Genomic DNA, 24,957 nt, shown 5'->3' on the forward strand with positions numbered 1-24,957 from the left:
ACTTTGAAAAGAATCATTTGCTTCCATGAAAGGCGTTAGTCTTCAATCTTATGAGTGGTTGGGGATAAGGGTGGGAGTTGGGTAACACGGCCTCTTGTCTTCTATTGCCCAGTTCTCAAAATGTAAAGAAAGTGAAAAATCAAGGTTTGTTTTTGTAGTGGAATTCTCGGTGCTTGAGCTGACAACTAAGGTCGAGGTATCCCTAAAAGACCTGATCTAGGACCCTTGAGGCTTCCAGATCAGGCAGAGTCTGGTCAGTCTGGGAGGAACCAAGAGAGGAGAATCCTTAGCCTAACTGACATGATGAACAGATGGCAGACATTTGGAAGCAGAGAACACCTAAGAGATGAGCAGAGCCTTCCCTCCAAGAAAGGAATTCAAGAGAGGAACCTCCAAGATAAAGTGAGGGACAACAGAGAAGGTGAAGGAAACAACATTGCCTGAGGAAACTTGGTTTGGAGAATCTTGGCAGTGGGGGGGGCAGGGTTGGGCATAGGCCTTCCCAGAGCTGACTGAGCAACCCCAGGGGGCAGGTTATGGGACAGAATGTCCTGGCACTAAAGCCTCTGCTTCTTCCTGTCTTCAACCGCTTAAGGACTGAGGGGGTGGGCTCCTGGACTACCAATCTTTCTGCCCAATATTCAATTGCTCTGTTAGTATCCTCTTATCAAAGATGAAGGAAACAATTCTCCCACAGTCTCTTCAGGAATGGAGTGATCGAACAAGATATAAAACTCAGTAGGGCCTAAGTATGATTTCCTCTAAAATCAAGCAAGTCAAACCCTGGACAAAATCTTGTCTCTTTAAGCTGCTGGTCTATAGAGTTTGAAAGGAAAGAAGCATCTGGATCTTCTTTGCCTTCAAAGTCCCTTACCTCTGTATCATGCACTTTCTCTCTAATAATCCTATAGTTTGTGCCAGGCAGGATTGTTTTATATATCCATTTAACAGATAAGGAAACTTCAGTTAAGGAGATAAACCAAGCCCCACCTCAGAACTCCTATATCTCATACACACACACACACACACACACACACTCCCAAAACTGATGACTTCCAGCCTTTTCTTAATGTCTGAGATTGGCTGTCCCAGGACCCTGGATGCTGCCCATGAAATCCAATACATCTACCAACCCCAAAACTAGTCTTTCTCCTTCCTTCTCTGGATCTCCTAGACTCTTCTCTCCATAACCCAGTGACATATTCTTTCATTCTTTATTCAAAAGTATCACTAGGAATATAAAGATAAACAGGGAACTAGCCCCTGGCCTCAAATGTTTGCGTTTGTCTTAGGGCAAACTAGAGATTATAAATAGATAAATACAATGTAAAAATGGGGGGGAGGGGCAGAACATAGAATATGACTATAGTATAGACACTCAGGAATGCTGGAGGACTGGTTGAGATTCCCTCTTGGAGAGGAGTGGGTTGACTATTCTCCTGATTCGTAGGGTAGTGATCTTGGGGAACCAACCAGTGGGGAAACAATGATGACAGAGTGAGTGGATCCATGATCAAAACTGGGCCTCCCTGAGCATGAAGCTCATCCAGTCTCACATTCAGCTCTTCAAGGGATAGTGTAATTGATGTCTCAAGTCAGGAGACCTGGGTGGAAGTCCCGGCTTGACCACTGAATGAGCCTCTCTGAACCCCAATTTAATCTTTTCTAAAAGAGGAGGAAAAATATGAAGATTATGAGGACTAAATGAAATAATGGGGAGGAAGACTATGGATGCAAGGGGTTATTCTTGAATACAAATTACTTGTAATGTGAAAACTTGTGAGGGGGCAGCTAGGTGGCACAGGGGATATAGAGCACCGGCCCTGGAGTCAGGAGTACCTGAGTTCAAATGTGACCTCAGACTCTTAATAATTACCTAGCTGTGTGACCCTAGGCAAGTCACTTAACCTCATTGCCTTGCAAAAAGAGAGAGAGAGAGAGAGAGAGAGAGAGAGAGAGAGAGAGAGAGGAGAGAGAGAGAGAGAGAGAGAGAGAGAGAGAGAGAGAGAGAGAGAGAGAGAGAGAGAGGTGAAAACTTGTGGTCTAGCTGTCTGTAAATCAGTCAATAGGCATTTATCAAGCACCAGATGCCAGTAGGGGAAATAGTTGTTTGCTCTTTCTCAAAGAAGACTGATAACATCAGGAAGGTGAAGCCAAGACATGAAAGTAATTGGATTTAAATGATGGAGAGCTATGCAAAGTCACCAGCCTCACTTTTAGGGGAGACAAGACAGGGCTGTTGTTAAAAGTTTTGTTGTTGTTAAGACATGACCCACTCTTTGAAACCCTATATGGGTGGCGGTTTTTTGTCAAAATCCCTGGAGTGATTTGTCATTTCCTTCTTCCACTCATTTGACAGATTAGGAAATGGAAACAAATTAGGATTAAGTGACTTGTCCAGAGTCACACAATTAGCAATTATCTGAGGTTGGTTTCAAACTCAGGTTTTTCAGACTTTAAGTTCAGCACTCTACAATATCACCTAACTGTCCCATGTTTACATTAAGCAATCTATAATACCAAGCCATTTTTGATAGAGAGTTATCATAAACATATAAGTAAATGCTATAGAAATTCAGAGAAAGGAAAGATCACAAAGGAATCAGAACTCTTTAAGCTACATAAGACCTTCTAATCTTCATTTTATAAAAGGAAGGGCAGCTAGGAGGAAACTGAATCCTAAAGACCATGTGATTTGCATAAGATCACACAGGACTTGAAGCCTTGAGGTATCTTCTGCTAAATTATATTTCCTTCCTTCTGAATGGAGAAACCAAAGGAGACTTCATCAAGGAGAACTATTTGTATTGAGCCCTCCTTGAAGAATTTCTGCTGGTGGGAAAGATAGTGAGAGAGGGAACTGTGGAAAAATGTTTTGGAGAAAGGAAAGCGCAGAATTTACAGCATTCACCTGGAGGAGGGGAGAAAACTGAGACTCAGAGCTTCAGTGTAGTTGTAGCATGTGGATGAGAGTTTTTAATGCAATATTTATTAAGGATCTTCTAGGTGCAAGGGTAAAAATAAAGTTTCAATAAAACATAGTTCATGACCTCAGACTTCATTTTCTTATCTGTGTAATGAGGCTGAAATCATATACGTGATATTCACTTTGAAAGCCTAAAGATGCTATTTAAATGCCAGTTAGTATTTATTAATATTTTTATTAAAGTAAGAGGATAGGTACCAGATTTCCGATTTCATTTGATTGAAAAAAGGAATTGCTAAACCTGAGAATCAGCACCCTTCTAAAACTTAGCATCTTAAAGGTACCTCCAGAAGTTAGAGATTTAATGGATTTACTTACCAGAGACACACAGCCAGGATATGTCAGAAACTGGGATTAAGACTAGCTTTCTCTTCATGATGCCATAGCTGCCTCTCACTGGGACACATACACAGGCCACCTAAATAATAATATTTTATTGGTGGCCAGCATTGGAAGAAAACTTAGCATTCCTGTTTTCAATGCTTTACAGAAGTGATTCTCAAACTTTTTGGTCTTGGGACCCCTTTTTTCTCTCTTTTTTTAAGGTTTTTGCAAGGCAAACGGAGTTAAGTAGCTGACCCAAGGCCACATAGCTAGGTAATTATTAAATGTCTGAGACCGGATTTGAACCCAGGAACTCCTGACTCTAGGGCTGGTGCTTTATCCACTATGCCACCTAGCCGCCTCCCTTTTTTTTCTCTTAAAAAATATTGAAGACTCCACCGAGAGGTTTTATTTATGTGTGGATTTTTACTGTATCAGAAATTAAAATGTCTCATTGTTCTGAAAATAGCTTTGAACTTTCAGACTCCCTAAAAAAAAGTCTCAGGGACCCCTAAACCACACATTGAAAACCTACTTTTCAGAAACACTCTGGGCAGGGCTGCCTCCTGGCAATGAACAGCCTCTCTTCCAACTCTGAAATCTCAGTAGCTGCATTTTCTTGGCAACTCAGGAGGATAAGGTAGTGTCTTATGACTGATGCATAATCTCTGTTATCTAAGACCCTATAGAGTCATAGGATTGTGAACTTAGTGAGAAGTTTCATATTAACTAATCCAACTCCTCTCAATTTGAAGGAGAAAAGTATATACACAGAGGAAATAATTAATTCACAATGAAACAGTCAATTATCAGAAAAGTCAGATTCAGCTCTAGGTCCTGATACTTCAGATAGGTTCGCTTTCCTTACCTCCCTCTTACTAAACTGCTAGCTATCTTTATCAGACTCATTACCCACTTTAAGAATTATTTAATAGATGAAGTTGCCTTATAGAAGGCTTTCTTATAATTTAGTAACTCGTTCTCCTTGAGGGTCTCTAAGGCAAAGCAACCTTATATCAATGATCAACATTATTAATACCTACTATATAGCAGACACAATGATAGGCCCTGGGGATATAAGTGCAAAAATGAAAGTGTAAAAGTCAGCTCCACCTCCAAAGTGGCCCACTGCCCTTGTAGAAGGTTCTTTTTAGGAAATCTTTCCTAACTTAACCTAGCTTTTACTCTTGCCATCTACCCACTGCTCTTGGATCTGCCTTCTGGAATTAACAGAACAATACTAATTAATCCTTCCTCCATGTGACGTTCCACCCTGAGTCTTTGTCTTTGCTTCTCCAGAATGAAAACTCCTACTACCTTCACTCAGTCTTTATGACATGTAGTTAATGTCCTTTGCTGCCATGTTACTTTCTTTTTGTTTTTTTTCTTTTTTCTTTTTGCTTTTGCAAGGCAATGGGATTAAGTGACTTGCCCAAGGTCACACAGCTAGGTAATTATTAAGGCTAGATTTGAACTTGGGTCCTTTTGACGCCAGGGCCGGTACTCCATCCACTGTGCCACCTAGCTGCTCCCATGTTACTCTCTTATTGATGCTCTCCACTGTCAATGTCTTTGTTCAAATATGCTGATATTGCAGGGAGGAATTCCCTTTCACTTAAAAATGGCCCAGCCTGCGTTGAAAGGACAGACATTAAGGTCCACTTTTCTCTAGAGCACACCAACTTCAGGTAGGTCACAGGACTGAAGGATTTTGAGCTACAAAAAGAAGTTATTTAACCCCACCCCCAGTAACTTGGTTTTACAGAAGAGGAAACTAAAACCCAAGATTCAAATGACTTTCAGACTTCTGAATCTGATGCTTTTCCTCACTTTATCTCAGAGAAAACAAGTATAGCTGAAAGGTTGAATCATATCTAGTAAAGATAAAGAGGGAGGAGAAACTTAACAGCTTTTCCCCAGATTCTAGGATAAAGGTTTATCAGGAGTTATAATGAAAGGTCAATTACTATAACACTCAGAAAGGCCATCTGATGTGCTGAGGCTTCTCAAAACTACATGATCTCCTCTGGGAGAAATTCTACAAGATTAATTAAAATCCTTGACTGGAAGAGGTCTTGAGAGGTTTTCATCAACTTTTTCCAGTTCCCATTGGATCGGATTGTACCAGTACTTTCTCAGTTTCATAAGGATCCAGAAGCTTTTGGCTCTCTTGGATTCATTCATTATTCTATGTAGAGGACTCCCAGATAGATCTATCTCTATCTGTCTGTCTGTCTATCTGTCTATCTATCTTCCTACCTACCTAATGTCTATTGCTATCTATATTTCTATCCATCTATATTCCTCTCAATATATTTAGCCCTAGTCACCAGTCACCAGTTACTTATGGTACATTTCCTACTGAATGTTCCAAGGGCATCTCCTCCAAACCCCCTCCTCTCCCAAATTTCCCAGTTGCTGTGAAGAGCACCAGCTTCTTTCCAATCAACCAGTTTTGCAAGCTCAAAATCATTCCGATTCTTCACTCTCAGGAGTCACATCAGCTGCTGTCATTTGCTGATCCTATTCCCATGGGATATCTCTGACATCCATTCTCTTCTCTTCACTCACATACATCACAATCTCATCGAACTGACTTATTACCATCGGTCTCCTAACTGGACTCTGAGCCACAAGTCTCTCCCCTCTCCAAAACAGTATCCTGAAGCCCAGGACTTGATTGTAACATGTTCCTGTTCCCCATCACCTTTAGGATAAGATAAGAAAAATACTTCTGTTTGGCACTTGAAGATCTCCACAATGCAACTTCAGGTGACCTTTCCAGGCTTATTACCATATCACTCACCTTCAGTCACTCTGCATTCCTAGGGAATTGGTAATCCCTCTATACAATACTCCCTTTCCCATCTCTGTGATTTTTGCCCAGGTTTGAATATTCAACCAATGTCTGATTCAGTTTCCTTCAAAGTTCTAAATTCTAAGACTGGTTCCATGACCTACTTTGAGGACCAAATGACATAATGTATGTAAATCACTTTAAGGGAAAGATCTCTGACTTGGAGTCTATGAATTTGTGGGGTCTTTTCTTTAATCAATGTACTCATGCAAAACATATTTTGAAATTAAAAATTTGTGGACAGCTTCATGGTGCAGTGGCCCTAGAGTCCATGGAGGAGTTTAAATTTGGCCTCAGACACTTAATGATTACCTAGATGATGTGACCTTGGGCAAGTCACTTAATCCTAATACCTTGCAAAAAACAAAAAAATTAGCCATTTGCAAAAGAAAACAAATGTAGAAAAAAGTTTTAAAAAAGTCTGCTTCCATCTGCACTCAAAGATCAGCAGTTCCTAGATCCTTTGCACCTGTCTTGGATCATCATTTTGATCATAATGACTAATCTTTCACAATTCATCATCCTTACACTATTGCTGCTACTATATACAATACAATATACAAAATATTTTTGATAACTATGTTTCAATGTAATTGATTTTTCCTTTTCAATTCAGTATTTTTATTTTATGCATTAAAAAAAAATTCTGAGATGGGTTCCATGAGCTTCACCAGCTGTCCACAATCACTAGAAAAAAATTTTAAGAGCTATAAAAATGTCAGCTATTAGAGAAAGCAACAGGGGGCAACTAGGTGGCACAGTGGATAGAGCACCGGCCCTAGAGTCAAGAAGACCTGAGTTCAAATTTGACTTCAGACACTTAATAATGACCTAGCTGTGTGGCCTTGGGCAAGTTACTTAACACCCATTGCCTTGCAAAAATAAAAGAGAGAGACAGAGAGACAATGCATGAAATATGCCTGACAAGCCTTAAAAGCTTTCTACATACAAGCTATATTCATCACTTCATGATCTTGTACTAGACAAGTAGTAAATGTCAAATCAGAGAACAGATGTTTCAATCCTCCTTCTGTCATTTGCAAGGGGCTTTGGACAAGTCACATCCCTTCTTTGAGCCTCCATTTTTTGACTTGTAAATGAGGGAGTTAGAATTCCAGAAAGGGATTGACTGGTCCTGTCACATAATGACTTGTGATCGTTAAATTTTAATTGTGAGGAATTTAAACCTCCAAAATTGACAAATGTTTCAAATCAGGGTTTGATTTGTTTTGATGGTTGTCTAGAATTAAAAATGTGATGCAGAAAATGTTATTAAAGCAGATTAAACATAAAATATGATCTATATTTATATAAAAAACATATAAATGTTTTTTCAGACAGTCGGTTATTAAATATTAATTACACAGTGGGTAGCGTACTACCCTTGGAGTCAGGACCTGATTTCAAATGCAGACTCAGACACTTATAATTACCCTATTGTCTTCCAAAACAAAACAAAAACATTAATTAGCACACTGCTGCTTCCCAATCCTATGGCTGTAAGCATTTAAGGGAAGGCTGGATGACTACTTATAAGGAATGCTATAGAGGCATTCAAGGAACTCTTTTTTTTTTGTTGTTTTTTTTGCAAGGCAATGGGGTTAGGTGACTTGCCCACCTGATTCTGGGACCGGTGCTCTATCCACTGCACCACCTAGAGGGCCTAGTGGCCTTCCCATTTGAGGAACTCCAAAGTCCCCTACAACTCTCAATCTCAGATCCCCTGTTTCAAATCTTGTCATTTCTTCCCATCATAGGATTCCTGGATTCCCAAACAGGCTGATGCTTGGTCCCAAGGGTATATAGGGTCTTTCTTTTGGATTAGACATGAAGTTTTATTCTCTGGGATTTACCATTACTGTTAGATGGAAGCCATTCTAGTAATGACTTCTACTATATAGGTTCTTAATAGAATATATAAGTGAAAGGGAAGCTAAATCAAAGGATCTGGATCTGGAAGGGACTCAAGATCATTTAGTACATTTTATAGATGAGGAAACTGAGGCCCAATAAGAGAAAGTTGTTAAGAATCAAGGTTTGAACTCTGGCTTCTTGATTTCTCCATAGCACAACCAGGTCTAATTTATAAGATGAGAGGATTGAATACTAATTCAAGGCCCCTAACCTTTTTTGTGTGACATGATCCCTTTGTGCAGCAGTCTAGTGAAAGCTGAACCCTTTCTCAGAATAATGTTTTTAAATAAAATCAAATACATAGGTTTGGAAAAGGAATACATTATACTGAAGGACAATGTGAAAATGCTTTTAATTACGAGTTTAGAGTCTCTAAGTTAAGAACCCTGTGAGATAAGCCCTATGGGCCTTTCTAGTTCACTTCCATTCAATAATTATTTATTAAGTTTTACAGCTCTTTTATTCAGCATTTTTTTTTGTCACTAATCTAGCATGGTTTATTATAGTCACAGCCAAAAAGGGAGGGAGTAGGAGGAAGGGGCTAACTCCTCACTCAGTGGTCTGCCAGAGGTTCCTCAAGGTCCAGGCAACCAAGGCAACTGCAGGAATCGGGTTCCCTAGAACCACTGTTTTCCAACATTCCTGCAGTTGGGATGAGGGGGGAAATATTCTTCAATCCTCCCTCAAGCCTTCATCCACTAAATTCAACCCAGATTCTTTTTGTCCTAAAATCTGTGCTTAAATCTGTAAGGTAGCTTAGCATGTCCTCTCAGTTTTCTCATCAGCAAAATGGGACTGACTATACTTGCTCCTTCTACCTAGAAAGTTGTTCTGTGAGAATCAAATGTACATGGGAGTGGTTCCTACATCCTGCCCCCCATACATACCCACCACTACCAACCAATTTTCTCATTCATACAAATGAGGGGGCTTGGACTAGATGGTCTCTAAGGTCCCTTCCAGATCTAAATCTAGTTGCCAATGAGCCAGCCCCAGAAAAGGAAACTCTAAGGAAAGACTTCCTTCTTATTCTCTCCAGCTAGGCCAAGTCCCCTTGGAGGATCTTGGCACTCCCTGCTCTAGCTACAGGAGTACAAAGCCCCCTTGGCTATCCTAAGCGTGACTCATGATAACTGGGCATAGCTACTACCTAGTGGGTTTTCTTCCTGATTTACAGATCAAAAATACACTTCTCCAAAAAATGGAAGAAAAATGGTAAGAAAAAGAGGGAAGAAAAGAAAACAAAAAAAGGAAAGAATGGAAAAGAAAAAGAATAAAATAAAGACAGAAGGAAAAGAGAAGGGAAAGAAGGAAAGGCAGGAAAGAAGGAAAAGGAATGTTGTGGAATTATAATGACTAAGCTGGGCCTCAGAAAAAGAACTGAGAATACACTCCCCTCTTTTCTTTGCAGAGTGTGAAGTGTTCTATTTATTGTTAAATCCACTTGTCATATTAGTTGGTTTTTCTGGCTTGGGAAAAGAGAAGAATTATTCAGAAATGAATGAAGATGATCTGGAGACAAATTTTAATAAAAATAAGAGGGTAGCTAGGTGGCACAGTGGATAGAACACCAGCCCTGGATTCAGAAGGACCTGAGTTCAAATATGACCTCAAACACTTAATAATTGCCTAACAGTGTGACCTTGGGCAAGTCACTTAACCCATTGCCTTAAATAAAAAAAAAATCAGGGGCAGCTAGATAGAGCCATGGATAGAGCACAGGCCCTATAGTCAGAAGGATTTCAGGCACTGAACTTCAGACACTGGACAAGTCACTTAACACTATTGCCTTACAAAAATAATTAAAATAAGATTCTAAAAAGTTCATTTCAGAATGCCATGAAGAAGCAATGAAGGCCCACTCTGTTCTTATCTGCTCAACTTGGGCAACCTTTTGTAGGCCGGTAAAATTGGCCTAGCTAAGGTTGCCCAACCAGGACCAGTCTCTATCAGCCCAAGTTAACTATCTAACCAAGGGACAGCCTCTGGGGCATCTGGGCATTTCCTGGTGTTATTTTTGCCTTTGTAATGGTTAATCCCAATGTGGGTCATTTCCCACAGGCCCTTCTGGGAGCACCCGGGGTCATTCTTCCCTCCATACCCCCCTCCCCCCTAGGGTTGTTTTCCCAGGAAGCCTTATTGCCTGTGTCTGGCACCCTAGGGTTGTTTTCCCAGAAAGCCTTATTGCCTGTGTCTGGGCCCTATCTTTTCCATGCATTTGAAATCATTTCTTTTTTTCAACATGCTACTAATCATCCCTCTTCTCTTTTATTTCATTCGGGGCTCCAAGTCACCACCTCTAGGGAGTTTTCCTGGATGGGTATTAACCATTCTCCACCACCATTACTCACACAAAAAATTCTAAGCAGGCAGGGACCCACATTTTTAGTTCTCTATCTTTTTTGCATCTGGATAAGTCATTGAATTGTCTTTCCTTTCTTCCTCCCCTCTCAGTCTTTTCTTCTTTCCTTCCTTCCTTCCTTCCTTCCTTCCTTCCTTCCTTCCTTCCTTTCTTTCTTCCTTCCTTCTTTTCCTCCCTCCTTTTTTTCCTTCTTTTGTCCTTTCTTTTCCTTCTCTCTTCCTTCTGTTTTTATTTTATTCCTTTTTTTCTTTTCCATTCTTTCTTTTTTTCCTCCTCTTCTTACCATTCTCTTGATCCGTAAATCAGAAAGAAAACTTACTAGGTAGTAGCTATGCCCAGTTATCATGAGTCACGCTTAGGATAACCAAGAGGGCTTTGTATTCCTGTAACTTGAAACAGGGGGTGCCAAGGTCCTTCAAGAGAACTTGGCCTAGCTGGGGAGAATAAGAAGGAAGTCTTCTTTTCTTAGAGTCTCCTTTTCTGGGGCTGCCTTATTGGCTCCAGATTTCGATCTGGAAGGGATCTTAGAGATCATCTAGTCCAATCCCCCCTCAATTGTATAGATGAGAAAATTGAGGTTTAGACAATTCAACAACTTATCCAAGGTCATACAGATAGTGGGACTCTAAACTATTCAGTCAGTCAACAAACATTGAGTGCCCACTCTATACTGAGCACTGAAGCAGAAGCAAAGAGGAGTGGACAACACAGAGAACTAAAAATGTGTGTCCTTACCTGCTTTACTTTACTGATTTAACTGTGGGAAGAACCGGTATACCATTTTGATTGTAACAAGTATGGGCTTTGTATTTGTATTTGTATTTGTCCAGGAATGGACAAATGTCCTGGTTATAAGGGTATCATGAAAAGATTGTGGGTGAGTTGGAGAGGAGGCATTTCAGGGAAGGGGAAAAGGAAAAGAAAAGGGAAGTCCAGGGAGTGGGTTATGTTCTGGGAAAGCAGGAAAGTAATCAAAGATCATCTGCAAGCCAGAAGGGACCTTCAGGGACCAGTTCCCATATTATTCAGATGAGAAAACTGAGCCCTCTGAGGCTAAATTCACCTTGGCTAAACTGGGTCAGAAGGAGTAGATCCTGAGTATCAAGAGAAGAGGTCAAAAAGTCTGGAGAGGTTTTCGAATGGGAGTGTGTCATGGACCCCTTTGACACTGAAATCTTGAGACCCCTTCTGAGAACAATATTGCCTGCCTTCATAATTGAAGGAAATACTATATTTCAGTGAGAGGTTAATGAAAATAAGAATGAGAGTTTCATAGACCAGCTGAAATCTCGTTACATTCTCTTTGAGGACCTATGTGCCCCCAGATTAAGAACCCCCTGCAGAGGGTAGATGACTTGTACTCAAATACTAGGTAGGTGGTGATGTGATGATAAGCCCTGTGTTGTAAAACAGGAAGGCTTCAGTCTTTTCTTGCCTACTAACCTATTGGGTAACCTCAGGAGAAATCACTTTTCTCTGTAATGATCAACAGACTAGACAAACTAGGTAAAATTGATGTTAGATAGGAAGGTGGAGTAGATAGGAAAATAGATGATAAAGAGATGGCTAGATGGAAAAATACAGTAGATAAGAAAATAAAGAGAGGTAGCCATGGATGGAGGAGATAGATATGAAGAGTTAAAATACATAAATAGGTGGGTGGGTGGATAGAGATAGATAATTTAGATATCCTTCTATTATTCAAAAATAGTTATTTGCTATCCATAGATAGTATCTAAATGATGGGGAGATAAGTAGAAATAGAGAGATAGATAGATAGATGATAGATAGATAGATCAACAGATAAAAAATTAATAAGCTGAAGACACTACAAGCCTGTCCTCAAAGAACTAACATTGGAATAAGGAAGTCTATACATCAAGGAGAACCTAAGAACCCTTTCACGCTGAAGCCTCATCCCCCAAGTGTATTATATTGCAGGGAGGAGAGGTAGGGAGAAGAGTAAAAAATTTGAGAGAACTCCCATTTTATTTTTTAACTTAAATATTTTATTTGTTTTCCAATTACATACAATAGTGGCTTCTACCAATCATTTTTTTTGCTAGGTTTTGAATTTTACAATGAACTCCCATTTTATTGATGAGTAAACTGAAAGTCCCAGAAGCAAAGTAATTTTTCCCCTAGGAGGGAGAAAACAGGGGCCAGTGCCCCCATTGCCTCCTCCCCTCTCCCCTTCTTCCCACCGGAAGCTGAGATCTTGCAAGACTTCCTTGGAAGGAGCAGGGCAGGGAGAGGGGAAGGTTTGGTCTCAGAGTCCACAGGGGCCCCTGCTTTTCTGCCTGGCCTGGTCCGGAAGACTTGATAGGGCTGGGCAGATTAGTAACTGAGCTGTTCAATCATTGCAAAGGCAATTAGAGACAGAGGAACTATGGGGTCAGCAGAATCCCCCATACCCCGTGAATGAAAGATAAAGCAAGAATGGGGGGGATGGAAGGGGGGAAATAGGGAAGCGGAGAAGTGGGGAACAGCCTGGGTTCAAGGCAGCCTCACACCTGAGGTCTTCCCCAGAGGACAAATGGGTACAAGTGGAAATGAGGAAAAGAAGGGAACTGGTAACTTGGCCCCTTCCCAGACTGGGCAGAGGACACTTGGAGGACCAAGTCTGCCCCTATGACCTGGCTCAACTGGTTTGGGATTGCTGCCTGTTCTGCTTTGCCCTCAATTTTCCAATCCTGGCCCCCAGCTCTAGAGTTCAGTAGGACATTGGGGTGGTTTGGCCAATGTACAAGCTCCACTTTTCTTCTGCCAAAAAAAGAGCCTGGCAGGGAAGGCCCTTAGTCCCTATGGGGTAGCAACTACCCCATGGCTTTAGAAACTCGGCCTAAGGATTCTTAGCCAGAAAAATTCAAGGTGTTTCTCCTCCAGCCCCTCCCTCCAACTACTCACCACCACAGAAATGTTGACTATACTGAATAGGAAGTCTGATCTGCTGATGAATTATTCCCCTCCTCCTCCCTCCAGCCCCCATCACTCCCTCCACTCTTTCCTCCCTACCCTATCCACCCCTGCCACCTCCCCCATCCTTTAGGCTTCTTACCTGGCCAGTTCAGCTACTCATTGATCTTACTCCTCCCCTTCCCATTCCTACCACACTCCTCCCCCCATATCAGAAACTCAGGATTATGGCTGTAAATAGCATACTGGAGACAAAAACTTTGGAGAATGTGACAACTCCGCCCATGGGAGTTGCCAATTATATATTGATTTAGTCTGGGGCTTTCTTGGCAAAGATACAGTAATGGTTTGCCACCTCCTTCTGCAGCTCATTTTACAGATGAGGAACTAAGGTAAACAGGGTCAGATGACTTGCCCAGACTTAGACCCTGCCACTAGTGTCTGAGGTTGGATTTGAACTCAGGTCCTCCTGACTCCAGGGTGGTGCTCTTATCCAATGCTCCACCTAGGTGCCCCGTACTCTTGTCAATTCTTTCCAGCTAACCCTCCCAAATGGCCTTAGACTGTATATAGCTTTAGATTTCTCCAGTTTCTTGATACTGTATTCAGCTCCCCCCCCCAAAAAAAAATCTCAATCATGCTGACCCTTCCCCATCCCCTGTCTTAGCTCACTCAGCCTCACTTCTTATCTTATCCCCCATGCTTTTTTGCCCTTAGGATGCCCCTGCCCCAATATCTCTTTCCCTATTAAAATCCTCTAGTTGCTGTCCCTTCTCAGTGTGAGATTGTTTGCTCTCTCCACCCTTCAGCCTTGCTCCCAGCCCCCTTGCCCAGGATCCTTCTTTTCCAGAAGTCAAATCAAATGGATGATTATCAATGATAAGTGATTAACACATTTCCTGCTTCAGCTGGGAAAAGGGACGCCTTCCTCTATTAGAACGTCACAATGGAGTCTCAGTTTCCTCTTAGGATAATGAAGAGTTGGGTCTATAGCTCTGATATTCTACATTTCAGGAATCCAATTGCCCAGTCTTCATCCTGCCCCACCCCAGTCTCTGACCCAGACCTCAGAACCGTGCTCCCTGAAGAAAAGTTGGAATAGAAACTCCTTGATGACAGGAACCATTATTTGTTTTTGTGTCTCTAGTGGATGACCTACAGATGCTTAATGAATGATTGTGGATGGATGGATGGATGGATGGATGGATGGATTCACCCTCCTCACTAGTGAAACCTATTCTTTGTCTCCAACTGCTTATAAGAGATAAATATTTTCCCTTTTCCTCAAATCTCCAAACTCTCAAAGTTGGTTCTTTCCTCTTCTCTACTCCATTCAAAAGCCCTATTCCCCTTGTCACCAATTTTATGCAGTAAGATCTATCCTCCTCCCATGTTTCTGAGGATGAAGAGTAGAGAAAAGCCATGCCATGGGCTCTGGAGGGAGCCAGAAGGGCAGAGATAGATGGTTCATTAGAGGACATTTTTATCTTCATTTATCTTCATAAATGAATACAGGGCAGGAAAGGTATTTCTTTGGCCCTTGACTCTCTCTTATTTCTGCCTCCAGGAAGCGAAATGTGCCTACGCAATCATCCTTATGGCGCTCTTGTGGTGTACAGAGACCCTGCCACTGGCAGTCACTGCCTTTTTACCCCTCATCCTCTTCCCCATGATGGGCATTATGGATGCAGAAGACGTAAGTCTCTCTCCTCACTCCCACCTCTCCCTACCCATCCAAATTCACACCTCCCAAGAAGGATTTAGGGGAGATTGGCAGGGGTTGGGTGGGCAACACTATTGGATAGGGAGTCATCATAAGTCCTTAAGAATGATCAATATGTTAGAAAAAATAGTTGTGGTATGCACTCCTTTGTTTTTGAGACATCATTATTATTTCCATTTTTCAAATGACCAAATGGAGACTCACAGTACCAAAGGGATTTGCCCAAGATTACTTACCTTGATGATTCAGAACTCACACTGTCATAGACTGTACATTTCTTTTCTTTTCTTTTCTTTTTTTAAGATTTTTCAAGGCAATGGGGTTAAGTGGCTTGCCCAAGGCTACACAGCTAGGTCATTATTAAGTGTCTGAGGTTGGATTTGAACCCAGGGACTCCTGACTCCAAGGCCGGTGCTCTATCCACTGCACCACCTAGCTGCCCCTGTACATTTATTTTCAATACAAAGAGTTCTGAAATTGGAGGAATGAGAAAAAATTCTAGCCCCTTTACCCAGCTGCCTTCCACACCCCCACCTGCCAATTAATTGCTGTATGATCTTGGGAAAATCATCTAACTTTTCTGGGCCCTGGTCACCTCATCTCTAAAATGGGAACAATGACAATTTCCTTACTGAAAAGTAGGAGACCAGAGGTATCCTCTGGAAATCCCTCTTAGCTTTAAGATCAATGACTCAATGATAAACAGTCCAGGGCTGTATTGTTACCTTGCAGGTATAGGATTGGGCCAGTAGCCAGCCTTTGTCTTTGGGAGTGGGAGGGGAGAACCCTGTTAGTTGAGATGCTCCCATGTGGCTACGATGATGTCGAAAGCATGTTGGGCTTGAAATAAGGGAGCCCAGTGGTCCTGTTATTTAGTTACTATCTAGGTGACTGCTGAGCACCTAGAGGCAGTTAAGTGCAGTGGAGAGAATACTGACTTTGGAATCAGGACAGGAGTTCAAATCTGACCTCAGACATTAGACATTTACTAGTTGTATGACTTTGGGCAAGTCACTTAACCCTGTTGACTACATATTCAGGGCCACCTCCAGTCGTCCTGATTCATATCTGCCCTGGACCCAAATGAACCGGAGGAGAAAGTGAGGCTGGTAACTTAGCATAGTGCCCCCCCCAAACACTCAAATCCAATTCATGTGCTTGTCAAGACATCACCTCCCTGATGCCATGGCAGCTAGGTGGCGCAGCGGATCGAGCACCGGCCCTGGAGTCAGGAGTCCCTGAGTTCAAATCCGGTCTCAGACACTTCATAATGACCTAGCTGTGTGGCCTTGGGCAAGCCACTGAACCCCATTTGCCTTGCAAAAAACCTAAAAAAATAATAATAATGATAAGAGAATGAAGGATAAAACGCCATCAGGGTAACTTCTTCTGAGGTTCATCCATGAAATGGGTATATTATTAGCCCTAAGATGCTACATAAGTGGCAATTGTTATTAGCCTCAGGACCTACTTGGATTCTGATGACATCCAGGAAAAACTATCTTTCCCCCTCCCCATTATGAGGTGAGTGGAGAGTTCATGAAGAGTTTGACCCAAGAGGACATCTTTATCTTCATTTATCTTCATAAATGAATTTTCAAGGTTACATTAAACGCCCATAATGACTCTGGGAAAAAATTGCTTCTAAACATTTTGTACTCTAACCCCAAATAGTTAGATGATGTCATATTATTTGTTTCCTAATTCTTGACATCTTCTCAAGCTTATTTGGCCGTGGAACTCATTAAGGCTTGAGATTTGCGGTCAGAACTCGTACATACAAATGGGAGAGTGGTTAGGGCAGGAAATGTCTGAAGGATAACAGGACAGGGGGAGGAGGGGCAAGGAATATTGAAGCTAAAGAGGAGAAAGTGGCTCATTTCCTTTGATTTATATAATTCTATGTTTGCTTTTTAAGAAAGTATCAAGGGAAAGTTTCACGGCCATTGATTTTTCTCCCAGAAGCCTATTCACCAGACAAAGAACATCACGTTCCATAAGATACTATCTTAGCGGCTTTTTGAGTAGGAAGATGTAAAATGGGACCATTGGTTCAGTTGCTTTGAAGGTCATTCCATTTTATGGAGTCTGGGCAGAATCCTTCACAATTTGGCAGGAATGTGACTATTGAAGCTGATTTGGGGTTCATAGAATAACTAATTAAGAACCCGATTTAGAGGTTATTAGAAGTCAGCCAGTGGGATCAAATAAAAACTGGGACCATCAGTAAGTGCATGAGGATCCCCGTGGGCTGCCAAATGGCTTAGTTTTTAAATGTACTATTACCTGTGTTCAATAATTCTCAATTAGATTTTAATCTGACGGAGGGGCCCTCAGGACTTCGGGTCATGGGCAGGTGTTTTACACTTCTGGTCTAGTCTGAGAGTTAAGTAACTTGCCTAAACCCATGTTTATATATGTCAAAGTTTAACCCAAATTGACTTGAAATATGAAGGTAATTCTCAACTCTCTCCTCTCTTTAGGGAGAGAGAAGGGTAGAGATCTAAAACAAAGATTAATCAAAAAATTATTCACACTGGCTTTGGAATGCATTATGTTATTTGCTTATTCATCTTCCTCATTATGCCCTTTTTTAGGATTTAAATTGAATGATTTATTTAAATTATATTTAAACTATGACTGTCTAAATAGATGAAGCCAATGGGTACATGGAATCATGCTTGGGGCAAATGGAAACCAGTCTGGTATTTCACCTTGGATAATTCAAAATATGAGGGTGAGACTTCTGTTTGAAAGTGTAAAGTTGGGCAGCTAGGTGGCACAGTGGATAGAGCACCAGCCCTGGCATCAGGAGTACCTGAGTTCAAATCCAGCCTCAGACACTTAATAATTACTTTGACTGTGTGGCCTTGGGCAAGTCACTTAACCCCATTGCCTTGCAAAAAAAAAAAGTCTAAAATTGCTGTGATCCCCAAACCTGTGATTATCTGGGTAGCTGGGTAGAGAAAGTGTCTTAACCCTTTCTATGCCCTGGTTCCTTTTGGCAGCAAACTGGTGAAGCCTATATGTAAAAAACTTTTCTCAAAATTATGTTAAGTAGAACAAAAGACATCAAATTATAAACTAGTTAGACTGACACACCACCACCGACATGCTAAAATACACATTCATGAGCTCCAAGCTAAGAACCTTCACTAAGAATGGGGCAGGGGAGAGTGCTCACTTTGCTTCTCACTCTCCTCTCTTCTCTGGGGGGGCTTGACACAGGTTTGCATTGAGTACTTGAAGGACACCAACATCCTCTTCATCGGGGGTCTCCTGATGGCCATCGCTGTTGAACACTGGAACCTGCATAAGCGCATCGCCCTCGGGGTGCTCCTCACCATTGGTGTGAGACCAGCATTGTGAGTTGAGGACATCCAGGAGGAGGAGAAGAATCTGGGAGATTAACATGGCAGGGGACTGAGCTGGGGAGAGAGGAAAGGGGTCAAGGAATTATCCCATGATCTCCATGTTGGTTTTTTTATTCGAAGGAGTCAGGGAGCCATTATGGATAGAAAGCTAGATTCAAATACCATCTCAGGTCCTGACTAGTTTGCCCCTGAGCAAAACTTAGACTGTGCCTCAGTTTCTTCATCTGTAAAATGAGGAAGTAGCATTCTACAGGCTTTAGAGGCCCTTCTAGTTTTAGGTCTATGATTCTATGACACTCAGTATCTGAAGCCAGATTTGAACTCATGAAGATAAGTCTTCCTGATCCCAAGTCCATTGCTCTATCCACTGAGCCACCCTGATGCAGTGTGTACTTGATACATTGAACTGAACCGGTTCTAGTCTCGTTGCCTCCCTTTACTCTCTAGAGAGTGTTTTTATATGTCTGTATGTATTAAATGTGTGTAGAAGTGCTAGCTTTTTTTTAACATTTCTGCCAGAGTGGTCTAGGGGTGTCAGGAAGACATTCTATATACGGCAGGGGGAATTGGAAGTCAACCTAGGAGTAGTTAGTTCCAGTGCTAGTGGCTGAGAACAGACAATGAGAGAGTACCATGGGGATCCTCTATAATCTCCTTGTTGGGTATGTTTGATATGTGAAGGAGATGAAGTCTGCCTCGACCTGGTTTTGCGGCCTGGATTCAGTTACTCCCATGTACAACTTAGACCTATGGGGAGTGAGCAATGATGAGAACTATAGGATTAATGCTGGCTGATCCGGAAGGTCTAAGGTTGGGCTAAGCTTGCCCCTGGGTTTCTGTTTTCCAAAGGGGGTGGGGGGGACTCAGGCAACTTAATCCCATGCCTCTCCCTAGATTGATCCTGGGCTTCATGATCGTCACAGCCTTCCTCTCCATGTGGATCAGTAACACTGCCACCACCGCCATGATGGTGCCTATAGCCCACGCCGTCCTGGAGCAGCTGCACAAAAGCCCAGAGGAGGACATGGAGATGGGCAACATCAACAATTCTTTTGAGCTCCAGGAGCCTGATAACACTATCACTAATAAAGAACCATCAAAGCAGTATGAGAAAGGTGAGAAAGGCTCTGAGTCTTGAGAGGGTTCCCCCTACCTAAACACCCTTGATTCCTGATATCGGCCTCTGCTCTGGGAAGGAGGGTACAGGGACATGTGATTCAATCTCTAGAAGCCAGAGGAAGACTTCCCAAGGCCATCTAAGAGAAGAGCAGTCAATGTAGGAAAAAAGGAGTAGAATAAAAAGAATAGTGCCCTAGCTCGTGAGAGGGTGGGGGATGAGAGACCTGCAATCTAGATCTGGTCTGGCATTGACAAGCTCTGGGACCTTTACTATCAAGGGAAGGTTGGACACATTCTCTAAGGCCCATTCTTCCCCTAAATCTGACTCTGATGTCATTCTATCAAGTCCTTCCCAGCTGGTGACTTTGCACAGCCCTCCCTCACTTCAGTCCAATTCACTTGCAAGTCACGGCATCACCTTCCTGATGTCATGGTCTTTTTGAGAATGAAGGACAAATAACAATAGTATGGAACCAAAGCAAATAGAGAACAAAATCCTCCTCTGAGGTGTCCTTGGCTCGACTTTATGAGCAGCAAAGGAAGAGAAGCCCACTTCCTTCTACAGTGTCCATTGGGCAACACCCTCCACTGGGCTAATGGATCCATCCTTATGTGGCTGATGAAAGATGAAACAACTAAGGAAACAAAGATTTGGCCTTCCTAGCACATCAGTTTATCAAGTAATACATGCCAACTGTCGAACAAAGTGGGACCAGACCTCTTTAGCTTAGGCCTGGACCCCAAATACAAGGGAAGACATTATTTCATATACAAAATATTTTATACATTAAAAACTATTTATCAAAAAAGGCTAATTAATTAAAAGGAAATAATACATTATTAGCTACTCTGACTTGGAGGAAAGATTAGGGACATTCCAAGTTGGGAGGGGAGAGGGAATGTGTACAACTCCCTGAATTCAGAAAAAGCAGTCTTACACTCACCTCAAGTGTCTATAAACAATCAAAGGAACATAGGAACAGTAACTGATCAGCATAAAGATCACTTTTCAGATAAGACATATGGGTTATTTGAGATGTTCAATTGTGAAGAAACTCCTTGCGTCAATCCTTGGAGCTGACCAGGTATCTGGTCAACATAACCCAGGTCTTTGGTTGAGGGTGTCTGAGCAACAGGTAGAGTGGTCTAGTTCCCCAGTCTCACAGGATGATGTACAAACAATACAACAAGGTTGTCTTTCAAGTCTTACAACTGAATAAAGTTTTGTGACAGAAAGGAAACTGAACTAAACCCATAGTTGAATAGAAAGGAAACTGAGCTGGTTCTAGAATAAAGTCACAAAATAGATTCAGTGTGGTTCACTCACTTCCCATAGTTAACCATTTGCTTTCCTTATCCCCTTCTTAAAGAGGTAACTAAACAGATCTCAAACCAGTTTTCTTCCTTCCCCCCTTGAAAAGACCAATAGGGCCCATCCCCTTTGCTATAAACTGTAATATCTTGTCCACTATCTTCTCTTACTAACACTCATAGTAGCTGAGACTCAGAAAAATGTGACCTTTGGCAAGTCATCTCTCAACTCTTAGGTCTCTTCTCTCTTACCTCAGCTACCCTGACCCCCATCCTTTTCCTCCACCCCACAGATAGCAACCCTATCCCACCACCAGTGCCATTGGATTACCAACAGAAGGAGAGGGAGCACCTCAAATTTTCCCAGGGCATGAGCCTTTGTGTCTGCTACGCTGCCAGCATTGGGGGCATAGCCACACTGACGGGCACCACTCCCAACCTAGTGTTACAGGGACAAATCAACTCGTGAGTATGGAGCCCCAGGCGCCATCTTCCACCTCATCTGTCTCCTGTCCCGAGATGTCCTTATGGGGTGAAAAATGCTCATCTAAGGGCAGGGTTTTCCATGTTCTATGACCAACTCTTTCAGTTCTGTGATACACAGTGTTCTATACTCTCAGGTCCCGCCCAGCTCTGATAGTTAATGTTCTAACTTCTAAGGACACATCCACCTCATACTCCCATATTCTTTGTTCTAAGGTCCTTTCCACCTCTAATATTCAATGTTTCAGGTTCATGTCTCTTCTATCTCTGATGCTCAAGGCTTTATCTCTCAACATTTCTCCAAGCTGCTTTACTGTATTCTTTGTTCTGAAGTTTTTTCCACTTCAGATGCCCCCTCTCATCTCTGGTAATTGATGTTCTCTGTTTTATACTCAGTATTCTATATTCAAAGATCCTTTCCAGTCCTGGAAAATGAGGAAGTTAAACTAGGTCAAGGGCTCTTAGCATGAAGTCCATACACCAAGATCTGTGAATAGATTTCAAGAAAGAAAATAAAACATTTCATCTTCGTCATTATTACCATCAAACCAAAATTTAACATTTCTTTCAATTATTAAAAAAAAATCACATCCTGAGAAAGAGTTCATATTCTCTGTCAGCTTGCCAAAGGGATCCAAGACAACATGAAGTATTTTGCTGTGGTCTTAACAAGATGGTATCTGAGGTTCCTTTTGGTTCTAGTTCCATCACTCTATGGCCTTCTCTAAGATACCTCCTAGGTTTGAGAGCTGATGCTCTGTAGGCCCTGCCACACCTTCTGTCCTGTCTTCCTTCCTACAGCCTCCTTGTCTCATGCTTTCTACAGTCAAGAATTAAAAGAGATCTTGGGAGACAGAGCAATGAGTAACAGAGGTAGAAGAGACATTAGAACTTAGAACATTGAATATCAGAGGTTAAAAGAACAAAGAACAAAACAGATTTTCCCAAATTCCATACTCCATCTCCTCTGTCCATGCATTTGTACATACTGACCTGTATCCCTGGAATGCACTACCTTCTTCATGAAAGTTTTCTAAATTTTTTTGCCTTCTTTCAAGGCTTGCCTCAGTTGATCAGTTCCCCAATTAGCTAAATAGTGTTTTCTCCCTCCTCAGTTTTCTTCCTACTATACTAATTGCATTCATGTTATGTCCCCCAATAGAATGTAAGCTTCTTGAGTTTCTTTTTTCATCTTTTCTGTCTCCAGAATCCAGCTCTATTCTTGCATGAAGTCGTAGGTACTTAATGTTTGTTCATTTAATTTAACTGAATGAAGGGGATATGATGAAATGAACAGCTGGGGATAAGCAGAGATGGGTTTCATCTACACAAACACACACAGAGATCCATCAGATTTTCTGCTCTACCCTTTGACCGACGACCAGGAGATGTCTCCATTGCCCGGACCAAGATAATCTATCCATTGGTTGATAGGAACATACCGGAAGATGATGCCTAGTTAGTTTATAAAAGGTGGAATCCCTGAGTCCTCAGTTCTCAGTTTAGGTTCAGCTGCTTAGAATACCCAAAGCACCCACAGAATTGAGCAAGGGAAATAATCACTGTCAATTCTCCAATCCTAAAGGCTCTTCCCAGACAACCCCAGCGTGGTGAACTTTGCTTCCTGGTTCGGTTTTGCCTTTCCCACCATGATCATCCTACTGCTGCTATCCTGGTTGTGGCTTCAGCTCCTGTTCTTGGGATTTAAGTAAGTTTGGGGGGACCGCTCTAAAGCTTCTAGAGATTCCATCAACGGGTCTAAACCTCAGGAAACTTACAGTCAGGTCAGGGGTCAAGCAAAAAATAAATGAGCCTTTATTCTTGCCAGGTACTGTTTTTGATGCTAACGACAGCAAGACTACACTGAAACTCTCCCTCTCCTCAAGGAGCTTACACTCAACTGGGTGAAACAAGTAATAACCATCCCTGAGATTTGTACACAGCCCCTTAGAGATACCAATAGATAAAAAGTACTCCAGAACCTTCTATCTCTTGTGGTCCTCACAAGTGAGGTAGGAAGCCCAAGTATCATTCTCCCCATTTTATAGGGAGGAAAATGAAGCCCAGAGAGGTTAGCTATAGCTTGCCCAAGATTAAACAGATCATTCTTATGGTCAAAGCCAGCATGGTGGCCAAGTTTGAAATGTGAACCAACATAGAATCACAGGATTTAGAACTTGGAAGGGGCCATAGAGATGGTTCAGTCCTATTTCTCTCCCACTTTAAATGTGAGAAAGTTGAGGTCTAGGATGGATTAAAATGACTTGGTAGTAGTCAGAAAGCACTTATTAACTACCTACTATATACCAGGCCCCATGGTAGGCACCAGAGTTTTAAAAAAAATGGCAAAAACCAATCCATGCTCTAAAGCTCACAATTGAATAGGATTTATTGAATAATGTGCAAATCGCATGGACATCCATTATATTTACACACACACACACACACACACACACACATATGTTCCACCTTACTACCTTCTATCGAGTCTCCATCTTGGTCTGATCTAGGGTAAAAAGATTTCACAGATAAGTGACCTTGCTAAATGATCATTTTATTATATAATTATATCTATATCTATCTATATATATATGGATATTATTATAACATTTTTAACCATCTAGTGGTCCCCAAAACTTAGGGATTATGGGGTTTTATACAGAGTTAAATAAAGGGAGATGAAATATTTTACAGAAGGATCAAAATTTATTTTTAATTGTCTCTGTTTTTAGTTTATTTAGTATTTTGTTTTCCCCCAGATATGTGTAAAAACAATTTTTTCAATATTCTTTTCTTTTCTTTTTTTAATTACATCGTTTTCAACATTCATCTTTTTGCAAGCTTTTGACTTCCACATTTTTCTGCCTCCCCCCTCCTCATGGCAGGGAGTAATCTGATAATCATATTTAACATATTTCCATATTAATCATGTTGTGGAAAAAGACTCAGTACTAAAGGTAAATAAATCATGAGAAAAAGAAAAAACTCTAAAACAAGAAAAATATTTTAACATTCATTCTTAAAAGTGTGAGTTCCAAATTCTTTTTCTTCTTTCACCTCCTCTCTACCCCCAGCACCCTTTTGAGAAGGCAAACAATTCAATATAGGCTGTACCTGTGTAGTCTTGCAAAATATTTCCATAACAGCAGGAGGACCAATCTTGAGTCTAAGTTTAATCAAAGTTAATAGAATTCCTCAGAAGTCAGGAACTGTACTTATGGACACTTATTAATCACTCTGACCCTCTTGATCCTCATTCCACTGGCTATAATGACCTGATTGAAATAGGTTTCTTGAATTTCATCTTTTTTTTTTCATTTCTTTCAGAAGTACTCCTACTACCAAATATTATTTTTTTAGGGTCCCCTCTGAACTGAGTCAGCCATGACAGTCCTGTGGGGTATACAAAGAGGTAGATGCATGATCTTTGACCTTAAGGCTCTCATAGTCTAACAGGGAAATGAAGCAAAAAAATTAAACAGCAAAACAAGACTGAAAGGAAAAAGCAAAACCAACCCAACACCATGACAGCCTTATAAGAGATTCCCAAGGCAGTACATGCTAATTGCCATGAAAACATCAACAAAG

The 24,957-nt window shown here is 41.4% G+C and overlaps 1 protein-coding gene across 2 annotated transcripts in view; it reads left to right on the forward strand.

Annotated features, from left to right (window-relative positions):
• SLC13A2 (solute carrier family 13 member 2) overlaps window positions 1-24,957 on the forward strand; it is a 105,551-nt gene that overhangs the window by 64,648 nt on the left and 15,946 nt on the right. For both annotated transcript variants that reach the window (XM_074189043.1, XM_074189042.1), the window contains exons 2-6: window positions 14,927-15,055; window positions 18,311-18,447; window positions 19,351-19,571; window positions 21,180-21,351; window positions 22,955-23,077. In XM_074189043.1, the coding sequence (XP_074045144.1) occupies window positions 14,957-15,055; window positions 18,311-18,447; window positions 19,351-19,571; window positions 21,180-21,351; window positions 22,955-23,077 (752 nt within the window). In that variant the 5' untranslated portion in view covers window positions 14,927-14,956. The remainder of the gene's footprint in view (window positions 1-14,926; window positions 15,056-18,310; window positions 18,448-19,350; window positions 19,572-21,179; window positions 21,352-22,954; window positions 23,078-24,957) is intronic.

This window comes from Macrotis lagotis, chromosome 5, assembly GCF_037893015.1.
Source record: "Macrotis lagotis isolate mMagLag1 chromosome 5, bilby.v1.9.chrom.fasta, whole genome shotgun sequence".
NCBI classification, from domain to species: Eukaryota; Metazoa; Chordata; class Mammalia; order Peramelemorphia; family Peramelidae; genus Macrotis; species Macrotis lagotis.